Genomic DNA, 15,696 nt, shown 5'->3' on the forward strand with positions numbered 1-15,696 from the left:
ACCTCTGGTAACACTGTTGCGGGGACGTTAGTCCCCTAGAAAATAACATGGATCAAACATCACGTCGCTTTCCGGAGCTTTTATTCTTAACGCGACTCTTCCACAGGCTCACCTCGGTATGGGTGGGGTGCGGTGCGGTGCGGTGGACGCGCGGAACCCGCAAGAAGACGAGCACCGCGTTTCTGCCAGACCGCTTTTGCCGAGCTGGGTCGGGTCTAGCGCGTTGCCGGGCAGCAGCGGCGTTGCCCGCGGCGGTCGCGCGTCCGGGTCGCGCGCGCAGTGACGCAGCCGGCGCGCGATGACGCGGCGCGCGGCGCGGTGCACGCTGGGATATTTAAGTCTTCTCCGCGGCGCGGAGCCGCGATGTCTCCGGCGGCTGCGGCGGCTGGCGGAGGCGAGCGGCGGCGGCCAATAGCGAGCGCCAGGGACGGCCGGGGCCGGAGCGGGGGCTGCGGTGGCTCGGCCGGGGCGGCGCTCCTTGGCTTGTCGCTGTTCGGCCTCGTGCTGTACCTGGTGCCGGCGGCGGCGGCGCTGGCCTGGCTGGCCGTGGGGGCCACCGCGGCCTGGTGGGGACTGAGCCGCGAGCCCCGAGGTTCGCGCGCCCTCTCCTCGCTCGTTCGGAGCGCGCGGCGTCAGCGAGCACTGCACGCTTCGCCTCCGGCCAAGTCGGCGGTGAACGGAAGTCTCCTAGAGCCGCGCAGCCCGCTCGAAGGACCCGACCCGGCCGAACTGCTCCTCATGGGCAGTTACCTGGGCAAGCCCGGCCCCCCGCAGCCTGTCCCCGCCCCGGAGGCCAGGGACCTGCTGGAGAGGCCTGGCCGCCGCTGCGCGTCCGCGCGCGCCGCGTCGCCAGCGCACTCGGCGCATCGCGCTCACCACATTCACCCTTCTCTCCCCACTCCTCTTCTCCGACCCTCGAGGAGGCCTTCCCACCGGTAAGATACGCTCACCTTCCCCAGACCCTCCTCTTTGTCGACCAGCTTTGAATTGAGGGCTTAACTTTTAAATCCGATTTTCTTTTTCGTTAAGTCAAAGTGGATTCTGTGTCGCTTTGTCCTCTTTAAACACCTTGGTGTGTGTCAGCCGCCTCCTGCCCTCCTTGAACCTTTGGGATGAGATGTGATGGCAGAGCTGTTTCCTTCCTTACAGTTTTTAAAACTTAATTTTAATACGGCATGGATTTAGCAGGATACTTAATAAGCTACTAAAATACCCCACTTCTGGTGAAAGTATCTTGTTCTTTCAAGAATAGTTTAGATCGTATATTTTGTTACATTTTGTCCTTTCGACCAGTAAGAGAAGTACATCAAAGCGGTGTTCCCAGGAGACCCCTCTTTGATAAAATTGGATGATAAATATCAAAGAGGCATTTCCGTTTAGTCCCAATAGCTGAGTGACACAAGGAAATCCAAAACTTTGGTGAAAATATTAGATTATGGATAAACACATGTAGTTGAAAGATCAACTTTAGGTGGTAAAAATGTTTGACTTTGGGTGTATATTACTTATGACTCAGCATAAAAAACTGAAATGCTTTGAGAATTCTTGAAAAGTGCCGCCTGGCATGCCCTAACATGCACTTTCCTTCCATTGTAGTTTTCCTTGTGTGGGCAGGGTTTTCAATTTCCCTCTCAAAATTGTTGAAGTCCATTGTAGGGACAGCTGTTCAACAGCTGCCACTTGCCACCCTTAGATGGAATGGGGGAACGTTGCCATAAAAATGCTGTTTTGTGTGGCTCAAAAAGCGGTCTGAGCTCTCTGGAAAATAACCGAACCCACGTGATGCTTTAGGAGTCTACGTTTTCTGCCATTCTTTTAAGCTTCTTTGATTCTGTAGTGTGTCTCCCATTCTCCATAGGGATTGTGGGACTTTATCAAACCGGTTTGTCATAACACCTCGAAGACGATACCCAATCCAACAGGCCCAATATTCCCTTCTGGGGGTACTTCCTACAGTGTGCTGGAATGGTTATCACAAGAAGACTGTGCTATCTGCTCGTAATTCCAAAATGGTGTGCAGCCCAGTGACAGTGAGGATTGCTCCTCCGGATAGTAAATTGGCTCGTTCGCCAATGTGAGTATTACTGCTGGCAGAATGAAGTCCGATTTATTTCCACTTATTCTTCTATAGCTACTCCTCTGATAAAACAAATGTAAAGCATGAAAGAGAAGAAACTGCTTATTTGAATGAGAAATCCCGAAATCTGGTCCTTGAACAGTTTTTTATGTTTGTTTTGTTTTGGCCTTAGGCTGTAGCTTTAATTGCTAGGGGCAGTTTCTATCAGTGTATACGTTTGCTTATCGGTTAGCTTCTGATTTCCAGCGGCTGAAGTCTGTGCTGTATGGCATGATTATTTATTTTTTTAACGTTCATTTATTTTTTAAAGAGAGTGTATGGGGGGGGGGGCAGGCAGAGAGAGACAGGGACAGAGGATCTGAAGCAGGCTATGTGCTGACAGCAGAGAGCTCGATGTGTAGGGCTCAAGCCCACGAACCGTGAGATCATGCCCTGAGCCAAGACAGAAGCTTAACCAACTGAGCCACTCTACTGTCCCTGACATGGTTATTAAAATGTGTTGATGCTAGAATATTATCTTTCCTTACAGACCAGAGCAGATAATCAACTCCACACTGTCCTCACCATCAAATAATGCCCCAGACCCATGTGCAAAGGAAACTGTACTGAGTGCCCTCAAGGAGAGAAAGAAAAGGACGGTGGAGGAAGAAGACCAAATATTTTTTGATAGCCAGGAAAATAAAAGAAGGTAACCAGCCCAGCAGAGTATTAAACAGGCCTCCCACATGGACTCCTGTGATTTGTTGAAATACAGATCATTGCCAAAAAGATACAAAGGCCAACTCCAGTTTGTGAGCTTTGTATTTATAGTAGGCTTCTTTGGCTTCCGTGGAAGAGCTTGGTAACAAGGGCTTTAATGTTCTTAGTTTTCTAAGATACAAGTTAAACTTTATAATTTACCTTTTCCATAAGTGCCAGAGATAAGCTGACAGCTGTTAGCCATGTTAGCCTCATACTTTTGATACAAATGTGCTGAATCTTATTTTTTAGAGAGAATGCTAACAATCTTGCCCTCACCAGCTTGTGTTGTTCAGTTATTTGGGTAACCCCCATTTCAAATGTCTTACTTGTGCTGAAGAAACATTTAGGAAAGAAAGGTGAAGACTGGAATATGGTAGATTTATCAGTAATGAGAGTAAAACCAATTTCATTGTTTGATTTCTGATATCTTAATGAAAATGGAATAAACAGTCTATCTCCTGAGTGTGGAAAGAGTAGAGGCTGAAGTCACTAGTTAGGATGCAGAACTGCTTATGGCTTTCCAAGAATCAGTTCAGGATTCCAGTCTTTTAATTCAACAGATTGAGCACCTTCTTTTTGCCAGGGCCTACTCCAGGTACTGTGGATAGATAGGGCAGCGAGCAAGATGGAGTTCCCATGGGACTTGGATAAGAAGATGAGGAATTCTAGATTGTGTCTAGAGGTTAAAAAAAAAAAAAAAGAAACAACAGGGTGGATCTAACAGACTAATTAGAAGGGGGGGTTCTTTATATTAGACAAGGAAGCACTCTGAGGAGACGGTGGACCCCATACTTGTTAAATATATTGTTTCTATTACCTAAACTAGATTTTTCATCTCCTACAAGTTCAAAGATGGCCATCTTTGATACTGCCAGTGGAAAATTAGGTAGGGAAATATTAATAAGTGGAAGTGTTTTATGTGATGTGGGAAGATCTAATGATGGAGAGATGATTTACAAGTGAGCACTTTGAACTAATGTTAGCTAGCTAAGCAGGGGTGGCGAGTGGGGGTTGGAGGCAGGAGAAGGACTCTTTTTTTTATATTCCCAGTAGGTCTCCCTTGTTCTCCAGTTATAATTTTTCTTCACCCCATGAGCCTATATAACTGAAGACCCTGTTATCTTTCTCACACTTGGAGTAAGCGGTGATTATGGGCACCATGCATAGGTCCTTCTTATGTGTGTTATATGACATTTTTCCCTAACGGATTTGCCATATTAACCTTTAGAACACTATGCGATGTGTGGGTTGGTCCCTAAAGTGTTCATTGGTTTTTTGTTTTTAATCTGTGGATGGTAGAGTATCAAATTTGTGATTGTAAAACTTTGGAGAGAAGTTAGCAATTAATTGATACACGTTAATAAGGTCAAAAGGTCTTGAAGCATGTTTATACTTCCCTTGCTATGAGGACAATCTTAGAATAAATTTACCTTTCAGAATCTTTAGGATTTGAAGCAACTTTTCCTTATCTAGCGTGGAACTTATATGCCATGGAAATAGTATAAGGTTCCAGGAATATGAGAAGATACTCTAAGAAAAAAAAAAAAAAACCAGTCATTTCATTTACTTGAGGGTTTTTTGATTTGTCACAGGCGCCATGATAGCAGTGGGAGTGGACATTCAGCATTTGAGCCCCTGGTGGCTAATGGAGTTCCTGCCGCTTTTGTGCCTAAGTAAGTGAGACTCTTATCTGAATGAGATAGACTGTTGGGGAAAGGGAACCCTCAGAGCTGTTCTCCTGTAGATTTTACTCTGTGCTTTTTTGTGATGCTTTATTAATTCAGGTTCAAATCTTTGAAATTGGAGAGGAACATTTTGAGTAATGTGCCACAGTATCATCTAATTTCTTCTAATATTTTTTCATTACTATGGATAAAATATGGTAAGGCTAAGAGTTTGTAAATGTATTTAACCACATATGTAAACAGGTTTGTGCAATGGATAAAATGCAACAGTGTGGAATTTAAGATAAATGTTAAGTTTGTACGTGTGAGTTGAAGTATATTTAAGGAAGAACTGGATAGGAGGGAAAGTGGCTTAGAAATTGGTGAGGTACTTGGGGTGACTTACATGCTTATTGAGTTAGTAGTATGATAAGGCTGTCAGAAGAGCGGATGTGCTCCTAGTCTGTACTGATAAAAGAACAAAGACTAGCATGGAGCAGGTGAGAGGCAGTCCTGCTTCCCTTAATTCTGTTCAGATCATCCATGCAGTGCTGTGCTTGCTTCGATGCCCTACACGGTAAGAGAAGATAAACACAACCTGACATTCATTCCACGTGAAGCAATTATAAGATGTTAAGGGGTGGTGGTGGTGCATGAATGGGTTTTAAAGGTACAAAGTACTAACCCAAAGGAGAAAAATCTCAAGGAGAATAAGGAAATGAGGGAGGGGAGGCTTATGGTCTTCAAGAACTTCAGGGACAGTCGCATGGAAAAAAAGAAGGAAAACGGTCGCTTGGTTTGGCTCCAGATGGGATTCCCCTGGTGAAATAGGTGGACCTTAGGGGAAATACATTTCCTCCATCCCGTGTAAGAGTGGCTAATAGTCATCACTCTAGGAGATCGTGAGTTGTCTACATTGTAACAAAGGTTGGATGACTATTCTACAAGAAAGATGTTTAGAGAACTTTTGTTTCGGTTGGAAGCTTAGAAAAATTGGTTGGTTCCTCTTAACTCTGATTTTTTTTTTAATAGCTTTGTTGAAGTATAATTGACATTTATAATAAACTGTGCCTGTCTAAAGTGTACAGTTTGATAAGTTCTGACATGTATACACCTGCTAAACCATTGCCACAATCGAGGTAATAAACATAACCGTCACCTTCACAAGTTTCCCCGTGCCCCTTAGTAGCACCTCCCTCCAGTCCTGCCTCTATCCCCAGGCATCCACTGATCTGCTTTTTGTCACTGTAGATTAGGGTGCATTTTCTAAAATATTTTTTTTTTCTAAAATATTATTTAAGTGGAATCCTACATTTCACTTTTTAAATATTTGGCTTTCCCTTCCTGCCTTTGTCAGAGATATTTAGCTGAAGTGGTAACAGTAATATTAAGAGCTTTATCCTTTTTTATTAAGTTTATTTAAGAAACATTTTATGGCCACGGATGAAAGCCTTCAAAGAACGTGGCCTTGCGCACCTCACTGTCCTTTTCTCTTGTATTAGGCCTGGCTCTCTGAAAAGAGGTCTCAATTCCCAGAGCTCAGATGACCACTTGAATAAGAGATCCCGCACCTCTTCCATGAGCTCCTTGACAAGCACGTACACAGGTGGCATCCCTAGCTCCAGCCGCAATGCCATTACCAGTTCTTACAGTTCTTCTCGAGGTTTCTCTCAGGTACGTTCATCCTGCGCTATGGGAGAAATGCGTTCCAAGCATTGATTAGTTGATTAGCCAGTGTTTACTAGGCACCTTCTGTTTGTCAGATATTGGGGTTACCTCTAAGCTAAACAGAAGATACAAACCCTTGAACGGTAACGGTAGACCCAGGGATGGACTAGAAAGCCCAGAAAGCAAACCAGGGCATGTGGCACAAAACAGCCAGTATCGCAGATAAATAGACAAAAGGATGAAGAATTCCATAAATGAGACTAATTTAATTGAAAAGGTAGATTCAGTCCCGATTGCACTGGGTCTTAGAAAAGAGATTCACCCTATTGTCACTGAGAATTTAGTGCAAGTTTTTAAAATATTGTCATTAAAAAATTTTCCTTTTTAGAAAAATTTGTGATTCTTTCTTAGTAAGAGGAAGTAGTGTGGCCTAGGGAACAGAGCAAGCTTTGCTACCAGACAGACTTGCGTTCAAATCTTGACTCTTGACTCTTACTACCAATAGGGCCTTGGGCGGGTAAGTCACTTAAACCTTTTCATCTCCAAAAGATTATTACAAAGATTGAGGACAATGCTTGGAAAATGCCCATCACAGTGCCTGTCAGTAGTGGACACCCTATATATAGTAGCTAGAAAAAAAATAAGGCATGTGTGAAAGATTTTTGAGAGGAGACCGTTTTTGAGATAAGATAATCCAGAAGGTTCTTAGGGTAATACAAATGGAAGATGAAGGCCTAAGCCAGAGCAGCTGTGGGAATACAAAGAATATTAAATAATAACCTTTACCTGGAGCACTTACTCTGTGATAGGCCCTGTGCTGAGCACTTTACGTAACTTTCCTCACGTAATCATCACAATGCGCAGATTTAGGATAATTCTTAAGGGCCCTAGGATTTTCAGAACGGTCAGTGAGCACTGGCTTCAACTTGAAGTCACCAGCTGCATTCGCCCGTGACAAGAGAGTCGGCCTGTCCTTTGAAGCTTTGAAGCCAGGCACCGACTCTATAGTTACAGAAGTCCTGGATGGCCTCTTCCAACATAAGGCTCTCTGTACTGAAAATCTGTTGATTGGTGGAGCCGCCTTCATTAATGACCTTAGCTGGATCTTCTGGGTAACTTTGCTGCAGCTTCTCCATCAGCACTTGCTGCTTTGCCTTGTTGTGCAGACAGCTTCTTCCCTTAAACCTCATTGAGTTGGCCTTTGCTGGCTTCAGACTTTGCTTCAGCTTCCTCACCTCTAAGCCTTCGTTGAATTGAGGAGCTGGGTCTTGCTCTGGATGAGGTTTTGGCTTAAGGGAATGTTGTGGCTGCTTTGGTCTTCTGTCCACCCCACTGAGACTTCCTCCATCTCAGCAAGAAGGCCTCCTCACTTTATCATTTGTGTGTTCCTTAGGGTAGCACTTCTGATTTCTTCAATACCTTTTCCTTTGCGTTCACACCTTGGTTATTGGGTATGAGAAGCCTAGCTTTCAGTGTCTCGGCTCTTGACCTGTCTTTCTCACTCAGCTTGGTCATTTGTAGCTTTTGCTTGAAAGTCAGACATGCGACTCTTCCTTTCACTTGGACACTTAGAGGCCATTGTAGGCTTGTTCTTGGTGTGATTTCCATACTTTTGTATCTCGGCAAATAGGGAGGCCCGAGGAAAGGGAGAGAGAGGGTGGGGGAAGTGCCAGTTGGTGGAACAGGACACATGCATTTACCAGTTCAGTTTGCCACCTTACACGGGTATGGGTTGTGATGTTCTAAGACAGTTACAGTTACAGTAAGAATATTGAGGATCACTGATCACAGGTCATTATAACACATAGAATAATAATAAAGAGTTGGAAATATTGTAAGACTTACGAAATGTGAGACAGAGACATGAAGTGAGCACATGCTGTTGGGGAAATGGCAGCAATAGACTTGCTAAAAGCAAGAGTTGCCACAAACCTTCAAGTTTGTGAAAAACAGTATTTTTTTTTAAGTTTATTTATTTTGAGAGTGAGACAGCGTGAGAGGGGGAGGGGCAGAGAGAGAAACTCCCAAGCAGACTCCGCACAGGTGCTCTTACCCCAGTAGTTTTTGATAAATAACTTCAGTGCTTTTTAACTTAAAAAAAAAAAAAAAAAATCCTTTGTGTACATTTCCAACTCAAACTGAAGTCTCTTTGTTCAGACAGCCTTGGTTTCTTTGAATTGGAAATGATATTTGTAGGTACAGTCTCTAGGACCATTAAGGTATGCATACCCTTTAGAAAGAGGACGCTCAATCGTTAGTTTGTACTGATACTTCAAATTCAGATTTAGGATTACAGAACTTTTTACATAATTTCTTTGATTTTATATTTTTATGTATTCTTATACAAAAAATGTTGCTTCATGATTACTTATTTGATTGGTCCCTAGTACACACGATTTCAAAATAATGATATCAGTGCCATTACAAACAATAAGACAAACCAGCTTAAGAATTACTTGTGACTCATTTTGTTGTTAGTGTATATTCTTGTATGGGTACTGGGGAATATACAATCAAAATACGTGTTATAAAGTAATGTGAATTCAGTGTTCTCATTTACAGCACCAACTTGATATACGGTAAGGTTTATTCGGTGTATTTTAATGTTTTAGGGATTTCTTTTATTTTTGAATATAGTTTGCTTTTAATTATGTAAAATAAAATACTTAAATCGTCCGAAGAACATATGATAAAGCAAAATACACTCAGAAGTCCAGTTGCCACCTCTTTCTACTCCATGTTGTTCCCTTCCTGTTTTATTACTTTCTGATCGTCCTTCCACTGTTTTTTTTGTTTCCCCTCAAAACCATATGCAAATCCATGTCTATCTGTAAACCCCACCTTCTAACCTTTGAGGCAGTGATAGGTGCAAGTTTGAGCCTTGCTTCGTCTTTCCCTCTACACCTGCATAGTTACTCTTTCCCTTTGGTGACAAACATTGGGTTGTTTCCATCTAATGCTGGGACAGATGGTGCTGCAGGTAATGCTCTAGTTCATGTGTCATTTCACACTTTGGCCTTTGCACTTCTAGGATAGCTTCCCCAGAATATAGATTTCCAGGCCAAAGGTTAAATGCATGTGTAGTTTTGCTAGATATTGTTAACTTCCCCTTCTTAGCGTATGTACCGTTTAGCATTCCCATCAGCATCGTATGAGTCACCATTTTTCCATAGTAATCAATAGATGAAGGTTGTCATAGCTTTGGATTTTTACCAGTTAGGTGAGGAGTAGTATTTGTGTCTCTTATGAGTGAGTCTGGGCGGATTTTCCTATATTGGAGAAACAGGATTTAAATGTAAAATAAAAGTCATGGAAGTATTTGTGAAAACGGTCTTCTTGTGCAGTGCTGGTGGGAGTGTCAGTTCATACAGTTCTCTAGAGGGCAGTGTGGCAGGTAATTACCAGTATTAGAGATGCAGGTGCCCTTGGTCCAGCAGCCTTGCTTTTCGAGTTAATTCTACATATACACTGGAAAACATATACAAGGATGTTGATTGTAGCATTTTAATAGCAGAATCTTGGAAACAATGTAAATGTGCCTTGGGGGGGGGGGGGGTTGAATGACAGTATTTCCATAAGTTGATATACTATGTAACTATCCAAAAGAATAAGGTACCTTAATAGGCGCTGATGTGAATGATCTAAAAGATACATGACAAAAGCAAGGTGCAGAACTGTGTCTGTGGTATCCTCTGTTTGTGCTGCTGGTTTCTTTAATCTTTTAAAGTGCGTAGAATAATTCTGACAGATTTTATTAAAAACTGGGAATAACTATTGCTGTAGGAGGGGAACTTTTTACTGTGTACTCTTTTTGTTGGAATTTGTAATACCTGCTGCAAGTAGTACATTTCCTGGTTTCAAAAAGGTGTTCAGTAAAATAAAATTCCCCTGACCTGGGTGTCCCAGTCTCTGTCACGTAGTACCTGTTAACATTCGTGCTATATGCAAACACAGATAATACACAGAATTATTGGTCTGTGTTACACAAATGGGATCATCACGTGTGCTTTTTTGAAAAACATCCTTTTTTATCATATATTGCATAGCATTCTGTGTCATATGATCCATGTTGAAAATATTTTTTTAAATCAGAGTCTAATGTAGAAAAACAAGTATTGTGAGTGTTTAGCTCCATGTAACCTCCACCCAGGTCAAGTAATAAATCATTTTCTTTTTATTTTTTTAACTTTGTTATTTTGAAAGAGCGAGAGCACAAGTTGGGGAGGGGCAGTGAGAGGGAGAGACAGAATCCCAAGCAGGCTCTTTGCCATCAGTGCAGAGCCTGACACCAGGCTCGAACTCCAGAACCATGAGATCATATCCTGAGCAGAGATCAAGAGTCAGACGCTTAGCCACCTGAGCCACCCAGGTGCCCCAATAAATTTTCAATGCCCAGAAGGCCCTCTCATACTCATTCCTTCCTTCTTGAATATTAGCACCATATAATTTTCCCTGTTTTAAAACTTGATATATAAATGGAGACCAGAATATGTTTTCTTTGGTATTTGGCTTCTTTCACTCACCATTTTCTTTGTGAGATGCATCCATGTTGTTGCATGTAGCAACAAGTCTTTCATTTTCTTGCTGTGTTCATTTTTGTTATATGAATATACCACAATTTTTTCCTCCTCTTGTTGGGACATTGGGTTTCCAGTTTGGAGCTGTTATGCATAATGCTACCATGGACATTCTTGTATTAAATCTTTTGGTGCACGTATATAAAGTATGTGTAATTCTCAGTTTTAGTAGATTGTATTGAACTGTTTTAAAGTTATGTTTCAGGGTGCCTGGGTGGCTCAGTCGATTAAGTGTCTGACTTTGGCTCAGGTCATGATCTCACGGTTCGTGGGTTAGAGCCCCGCATTGGGCTCTGTGCTGACAGCTCAGAGCCTGGAGCCTGCTTTGGCTGTCTCCCTCTCTGTCTGCCCACCCCCGCTTGAGCTCCGCCTCTCTCTCTCTCTCTCTCTCTCTCTCAAAAATGAATAAATGTTAAAACAAAAATTTTTTAAATAAATAAATAAAAATTAAGTTTTGTTTCAAGGGTGCCTGGCTGGCTCAGCCAGTTAAACGTCTGACTTTGGCTCAGATCATGATCTCACAGTTAATGAGTTCAAGCCCTGCATTGGGCAATAAACTTTTAAAAATATATATATATACGGGCGCCTGGGTGGCGCAGTCGGTTAAGCGTCCGACTTCAGCCAGGTCACGATCTCGCGGTCCGGGCGTTTGAGCCCCGCGTCGGGCTCTGGGCTGATGGCTCAGAGCCTGGAGCCTGTTTCCGATTCTGTGTCTCCCTCTCTCTCTGCCCCTCCCCCGTTCATGCTCTGTCTCTCTCTGTCCCAAAAATAAATAAACGTTGAAAAATATATATATATATATATAAATAGATGAAGGGAAGAAGGAAGGACGTTATGTTTCTGTTGATACTCTTACCCTTACCAGTGCAGTATGAGATTTTGTTCCTGTGGTTACACAGCCTCACTGACACTTGGTGTTACTAGTCTTTAATTACCCATTCCAGTGGGTGTGAAATAGTATTTCATTGTGGTTGTAATGTCCTAATTGTAATTTGTGGTTATAATTGTAATTGCTGATTGCTAATGAAATAGAGGTATGAACTGTTCATTGGCCATTCATACTTCCTTTTTTATGAAGTACCTATTCAGGTTTCTTGGCTTTCTTCTATTGTCTTTTTTTTACTCATTTATATACATTCTTCATATATTCTAGATGCAAGCTCTCTGAATTCTATGTATTGCAACAAATCACTGTCCTATTCTGTGTCTCACCACTTGGTTTTCTTCAGATTTACTCTTATGGTTAATGTATTGTGTGCACTGTTTAGGAACTTTCTGTCTACCTGAAGTCATGGTGGTGTTAGGCTACCTTCTAGAAGCGTTATTATTTTTCTTCTCACATTGGGATCTATAATCCACCTGAAGTTGATTTTTGTATATGATATGAGGTATGAATCAAAATTAGTGTCTTCCCACATAAATATCCATTCGACTTAGCAACATTTATTGAAAGGATGGATCACCCTTTCCCTCTTGCGCTGTGGCACTGCCTTTGTTATAATTTAAGTGTCCATATGTATATGTGGATCCGTATCTAGATTCTGTTCTGTTGGTCTGTTTTTCTGCCCTGTACCTGTCTTCTTTTCTACGCTATGCCACACAGTCTTTTAGTTTTGGTGTGTAGTAGAATAAGTCATCCAACTTTCTCATTTTTTTCATTCCTCTTCAGAATTGTCTTCGATCTTGACCCTTTGCATTTTTCTGTAAGTTTAGAATTAGCTTGTTGATTTCCACCTAAATAAAGACCACTTGCTGAGATGTTAAGATTGCCTTTAATCTGCCAGTTATTTTGGAGAGAAATGACCTTTTTACAGTGTTGAATCTTCCAGTCCATGAACATGGTATATCCTTTATTTACATCATCTTTAACTTCGCCATGTAGTTGTTTTATGTATTAAACTTATTCCTAGATACATGTTTTTGATACTACTATAATGGTGTATTAAAATCTGTTGCTGATGTATAGAAATACAACTGATTATTGCATTCAGGAAATTTGCTAAATCCCATAAGCATCTATATATTCTTTAGGACTTTTGTGTGTGCATCACGTTGCCTACGATAATGACAGCTTTTTTTTCTCCCTTTGCAGTCCTTATGTTGTTTGCTTATGCCTTAGTGCATTTGGTTAAGACCTGAAGTACAACGTTGAATAGAAGTGATAGCAAACATCCTTGTCTTTCCTGATCTCAAAGGGAGCTCTTTCCACATTTCCTGTTACATATGCTGTTTAATACAGGTGTTTTGTAGATAGGTACTCCTAATTGGATTAAGGAAGTTCCTTTTTCAAGGCTATGTATCAATGAATTTTAGAAGTCACTCTGTTTTATGCTTTCCTTTTTCTTTAATTTCTGCCCTTATAGATATTACTTCTTTTTTTTTCTTTTTCCTTTTTTTTTCTTTTTTCATGTTTGATTTGTTGGGATTTCTTTCTGGCTTTTTAATCCAGATTCTTAGATCACTGGGGTTTTTCCATGGTTTTCCCTTTTCTAATATATGTATTTAAGGTTACACAGTTCCTACAAACTTAACCGTAGCTGCATTTCCACAGCTTTGTAATAGAAGAATTTTTCATCTTCATTCTTCGATTCATGGGTTACTTAGAAATTCATTGCTTAATTTCAAAACCATTAATTCCTTGTCCTCTTTGTTACTGGTTTTTAGCTAAATTCCATTAGCTCACAGGATATACTCCTCTATCCATTCTTGTTTTGAGATTTGCTCTGTGCCTGAGTACATGTTTAGTTTTGGTAAGTGTTCCAACTTCACTTGAAAAGAAATTTTATGAAGTGCTCGTTTACAGTTTATATTCCTTGGAGTTTGTCTTGTGGCTTGATATGTTTTGAAAAACTCTCAACCTAATATTATCTCTTCAGATACTGTTCTGCCCTATTTTCTCCCCTCCTCAGTGTTCTAGGGCACATGGTAGACCTTTTCCTTTTGTCCGTGTCTGTCTGTCTGTCTGTGTCTCCCGTCATTTTGTCTCCACCTCTAGTCTTCCTTCGTCTAGTTTACTGATTTACTTTAGCTTTCTGTCATCCACTGCCATCCATCTTAAGTAGTTTTGATTCTCTTTCTTACGGTTGTTGTTGGTGTGCCAGGATTCTCCATATTGTCATTTAAATTCTTGTATAACAATTCTTCTAAGGTTTTATTCAATAATTCCAGCATTGAGTCTTCTGGTCTGTTTTTGATGTCTGATTTTTTCCTCTGGGGTATTGGATAACTATTACTTTCTTATATATTTTTGTTGTTGCTTTATTTCTGTGTCAGACAAAAAAAAAAAAAAAAAGTAATGGTGACTTTAAAGCTCTGAATGATGGTGTCTTCCTCCAGGAAGGTTTTACTTTTTTACTTTACCTTGGGCAGTAGTTAGGATAGTGGCAGGTTACTTCTGTCCAGGTAGAATTGACATGGTTTTGAATTGGTTGTCAGTTCTCGTGAGGGCTGCTTTATTTCTGATTTGCCCTATATCCTCCTATGTAGCCTTTGGGATCCCAACCAGAAAGCTTTAGGTCTTATTAAGGACCCTCTACTTTGGAAGACCCTGAATTCATTTTTGTCTTTCCAGCCATATGAGACTGCCAAAGCTTTTCTGTGCCTCTCAACTACAGCTTTTGCTTTTGGAATTGGCATTCACCATGAGAGAAAAAGTAGACTTAAATATGGGGGCTAACCCTTGGCTCCTCTTCCCTTGGCTCCACGATGTCTACTGCCCCGCTGGCTCTTCCGTACTGCCATACCTTCAAACACACGTAGGTCAGACCTTCAGCATTTGCTTCTTGTCTCTGGCGGGAGTGTTAGTGTAAAACAACACGGTCAGCCTTTGCCTGGAAGTGGGTCAGATTTTAAGCAGCCTCATTTGTGGTGGAGCCTTTGACCTGTTGCAGGAAATACACTCCCTGACACTAATAACTGTTTGGTATTCTGTTTTAAGTAGTTACTGGTCCCCTCTCTGCTTGTCCCCTGCTCACATGCATGCACTGTCTCTCTCTTTCTCTCTCCATCTCTCTGTCTAAATAAATAAAGTAATATTAAAGTTCTTTTTTGTTTATTTATATTTAGAGAGAGAGACAGCATGAGCTGGGGAGGGGCAGAGAGAGAGGGAGACACAGAATCTGAAGCAAACGGGGAGATTATGACCTGAGCCATAGTTGGATGCTTAACCGACTGAGCCACCCAGGTGCCCCAATATGAACGTTCTTTATGTTTCTTTGGAAAAAAATGTACTGAGGTAGTGATCATCTCCAGTAATCAATTTCAGTGTCAGTCCTTACATTTGGTGCAGGTGGTAGTAGAGGTATTTATTTTAACTATATTTTTCCAGGGGAACACTAGTAAATATCCACATCTACAACTGTCTACACTGGAAGTCCTAGCATTGATACAAAATCATCACAGATGTTACACTGGTACCAGTTATAGAAAAAGTAAACTGTCCTCTGACCTTTTGTGCGCGGCGTTGATATCTCCCTGTGTCTTACCAGATTTCTCATTTTCCAGAGTAGGTGTATGTATTTACCCTTGCCTTCAGCACTTCCAGGCCTAACCTGCCTCTCGCCCTTGTGCCCCGTAACTATGTTCTACATTGCAGCCAGACCGTGACATTTATTATCTACCAAGAGCACTTCCTACCTGCTGCCTTCCCTTGCTTTGTTCTGGTCTCCCTCTGGAATAACACGTCCATCCCACTGCAGGCACTCTTCAGGTGTTTTCTGTTAAGTCATGAAAGGCTGTCTTGTCTTTTGGCTGTTACAGTCGATTTGTGTTCTTTCCTCTTTTTCACACTGTAAATTTCTTGATGGAACCGTCTTGCTCATCTTGGCATTCTTTGTAAAGTAGAAAGGTCTAGAGCCTCTTGTGAAGTGGGGACTCTGCAAATCAAAGTTGAGTTATAGCACAGAACTAAATTGACTGTTAGAAGTATAGATTGACTATTTTTTTTAATGACTCTCCTTGTTACATCTTT

The 15,696-nt window shown here is 41.6% G+C and overlaps 1 protein-coding gene across 3 annotated transcripts in view; it reads left to right on the plus strand.

Annotated features, from left to right (window-relative positions):
- Nucleotides 1-15,696, plus strand: part of POM121C (POM121 transmembrane nucleoporin C) — a 52,294-nt gene that overhangs the window by 25,786 nt on the left and 10,812 nt on the right. Inside the window, exons 1-5 of one of the 3 annotated variants that reach the window (XM_040456104.1) lie at nucleotides 349-935; nucleotides 1,859-2,074; nucleotides 2,607-2,765; nucleotides 4,411-4,491; nucleotides 5,985-6,156. In XM_040456104.1, coding sequence (XP_040312038.1) covers nucleotides 364-935; nucleotides 1,859-2,074; nucleotides 2,607-2,765; nucleotides 4,411-4,491; nucleotides 5,985-6,156 — 1,200 coding nt within the window. In that variant the 5' untranslated portion in view covers nucleotides 349-363. Of the gene's footprint in view, nucleotides 1-348; nucleotides 936-1,858; nucleotides 2,075-2,606; nucleotides 2,766-4,410; nucleotides 4,492-5,984; nucleotides 6,157-15,696 lie in introns of those variants that run through there. The other 2 variants (XM_040456106.1, XM_040456105.1) reach the window with 2 other exon arrangements.

This window comes from Herpailurus yagouaroundi, unplaced genomic scaffold (genome assembly GCF_014898765.1).
Source record: "Herpailurus yagouaroundi ecotype Mexico unplaced genomic scaffold, PumYag 216, whole genome shotgun sequence".
Lineage (NCBI taxonomy): Eukaryota > Metazoa > Chordata > Mammalia > Carnivora > Felidae > Herpailurus > Herpailurus yagouaroundi.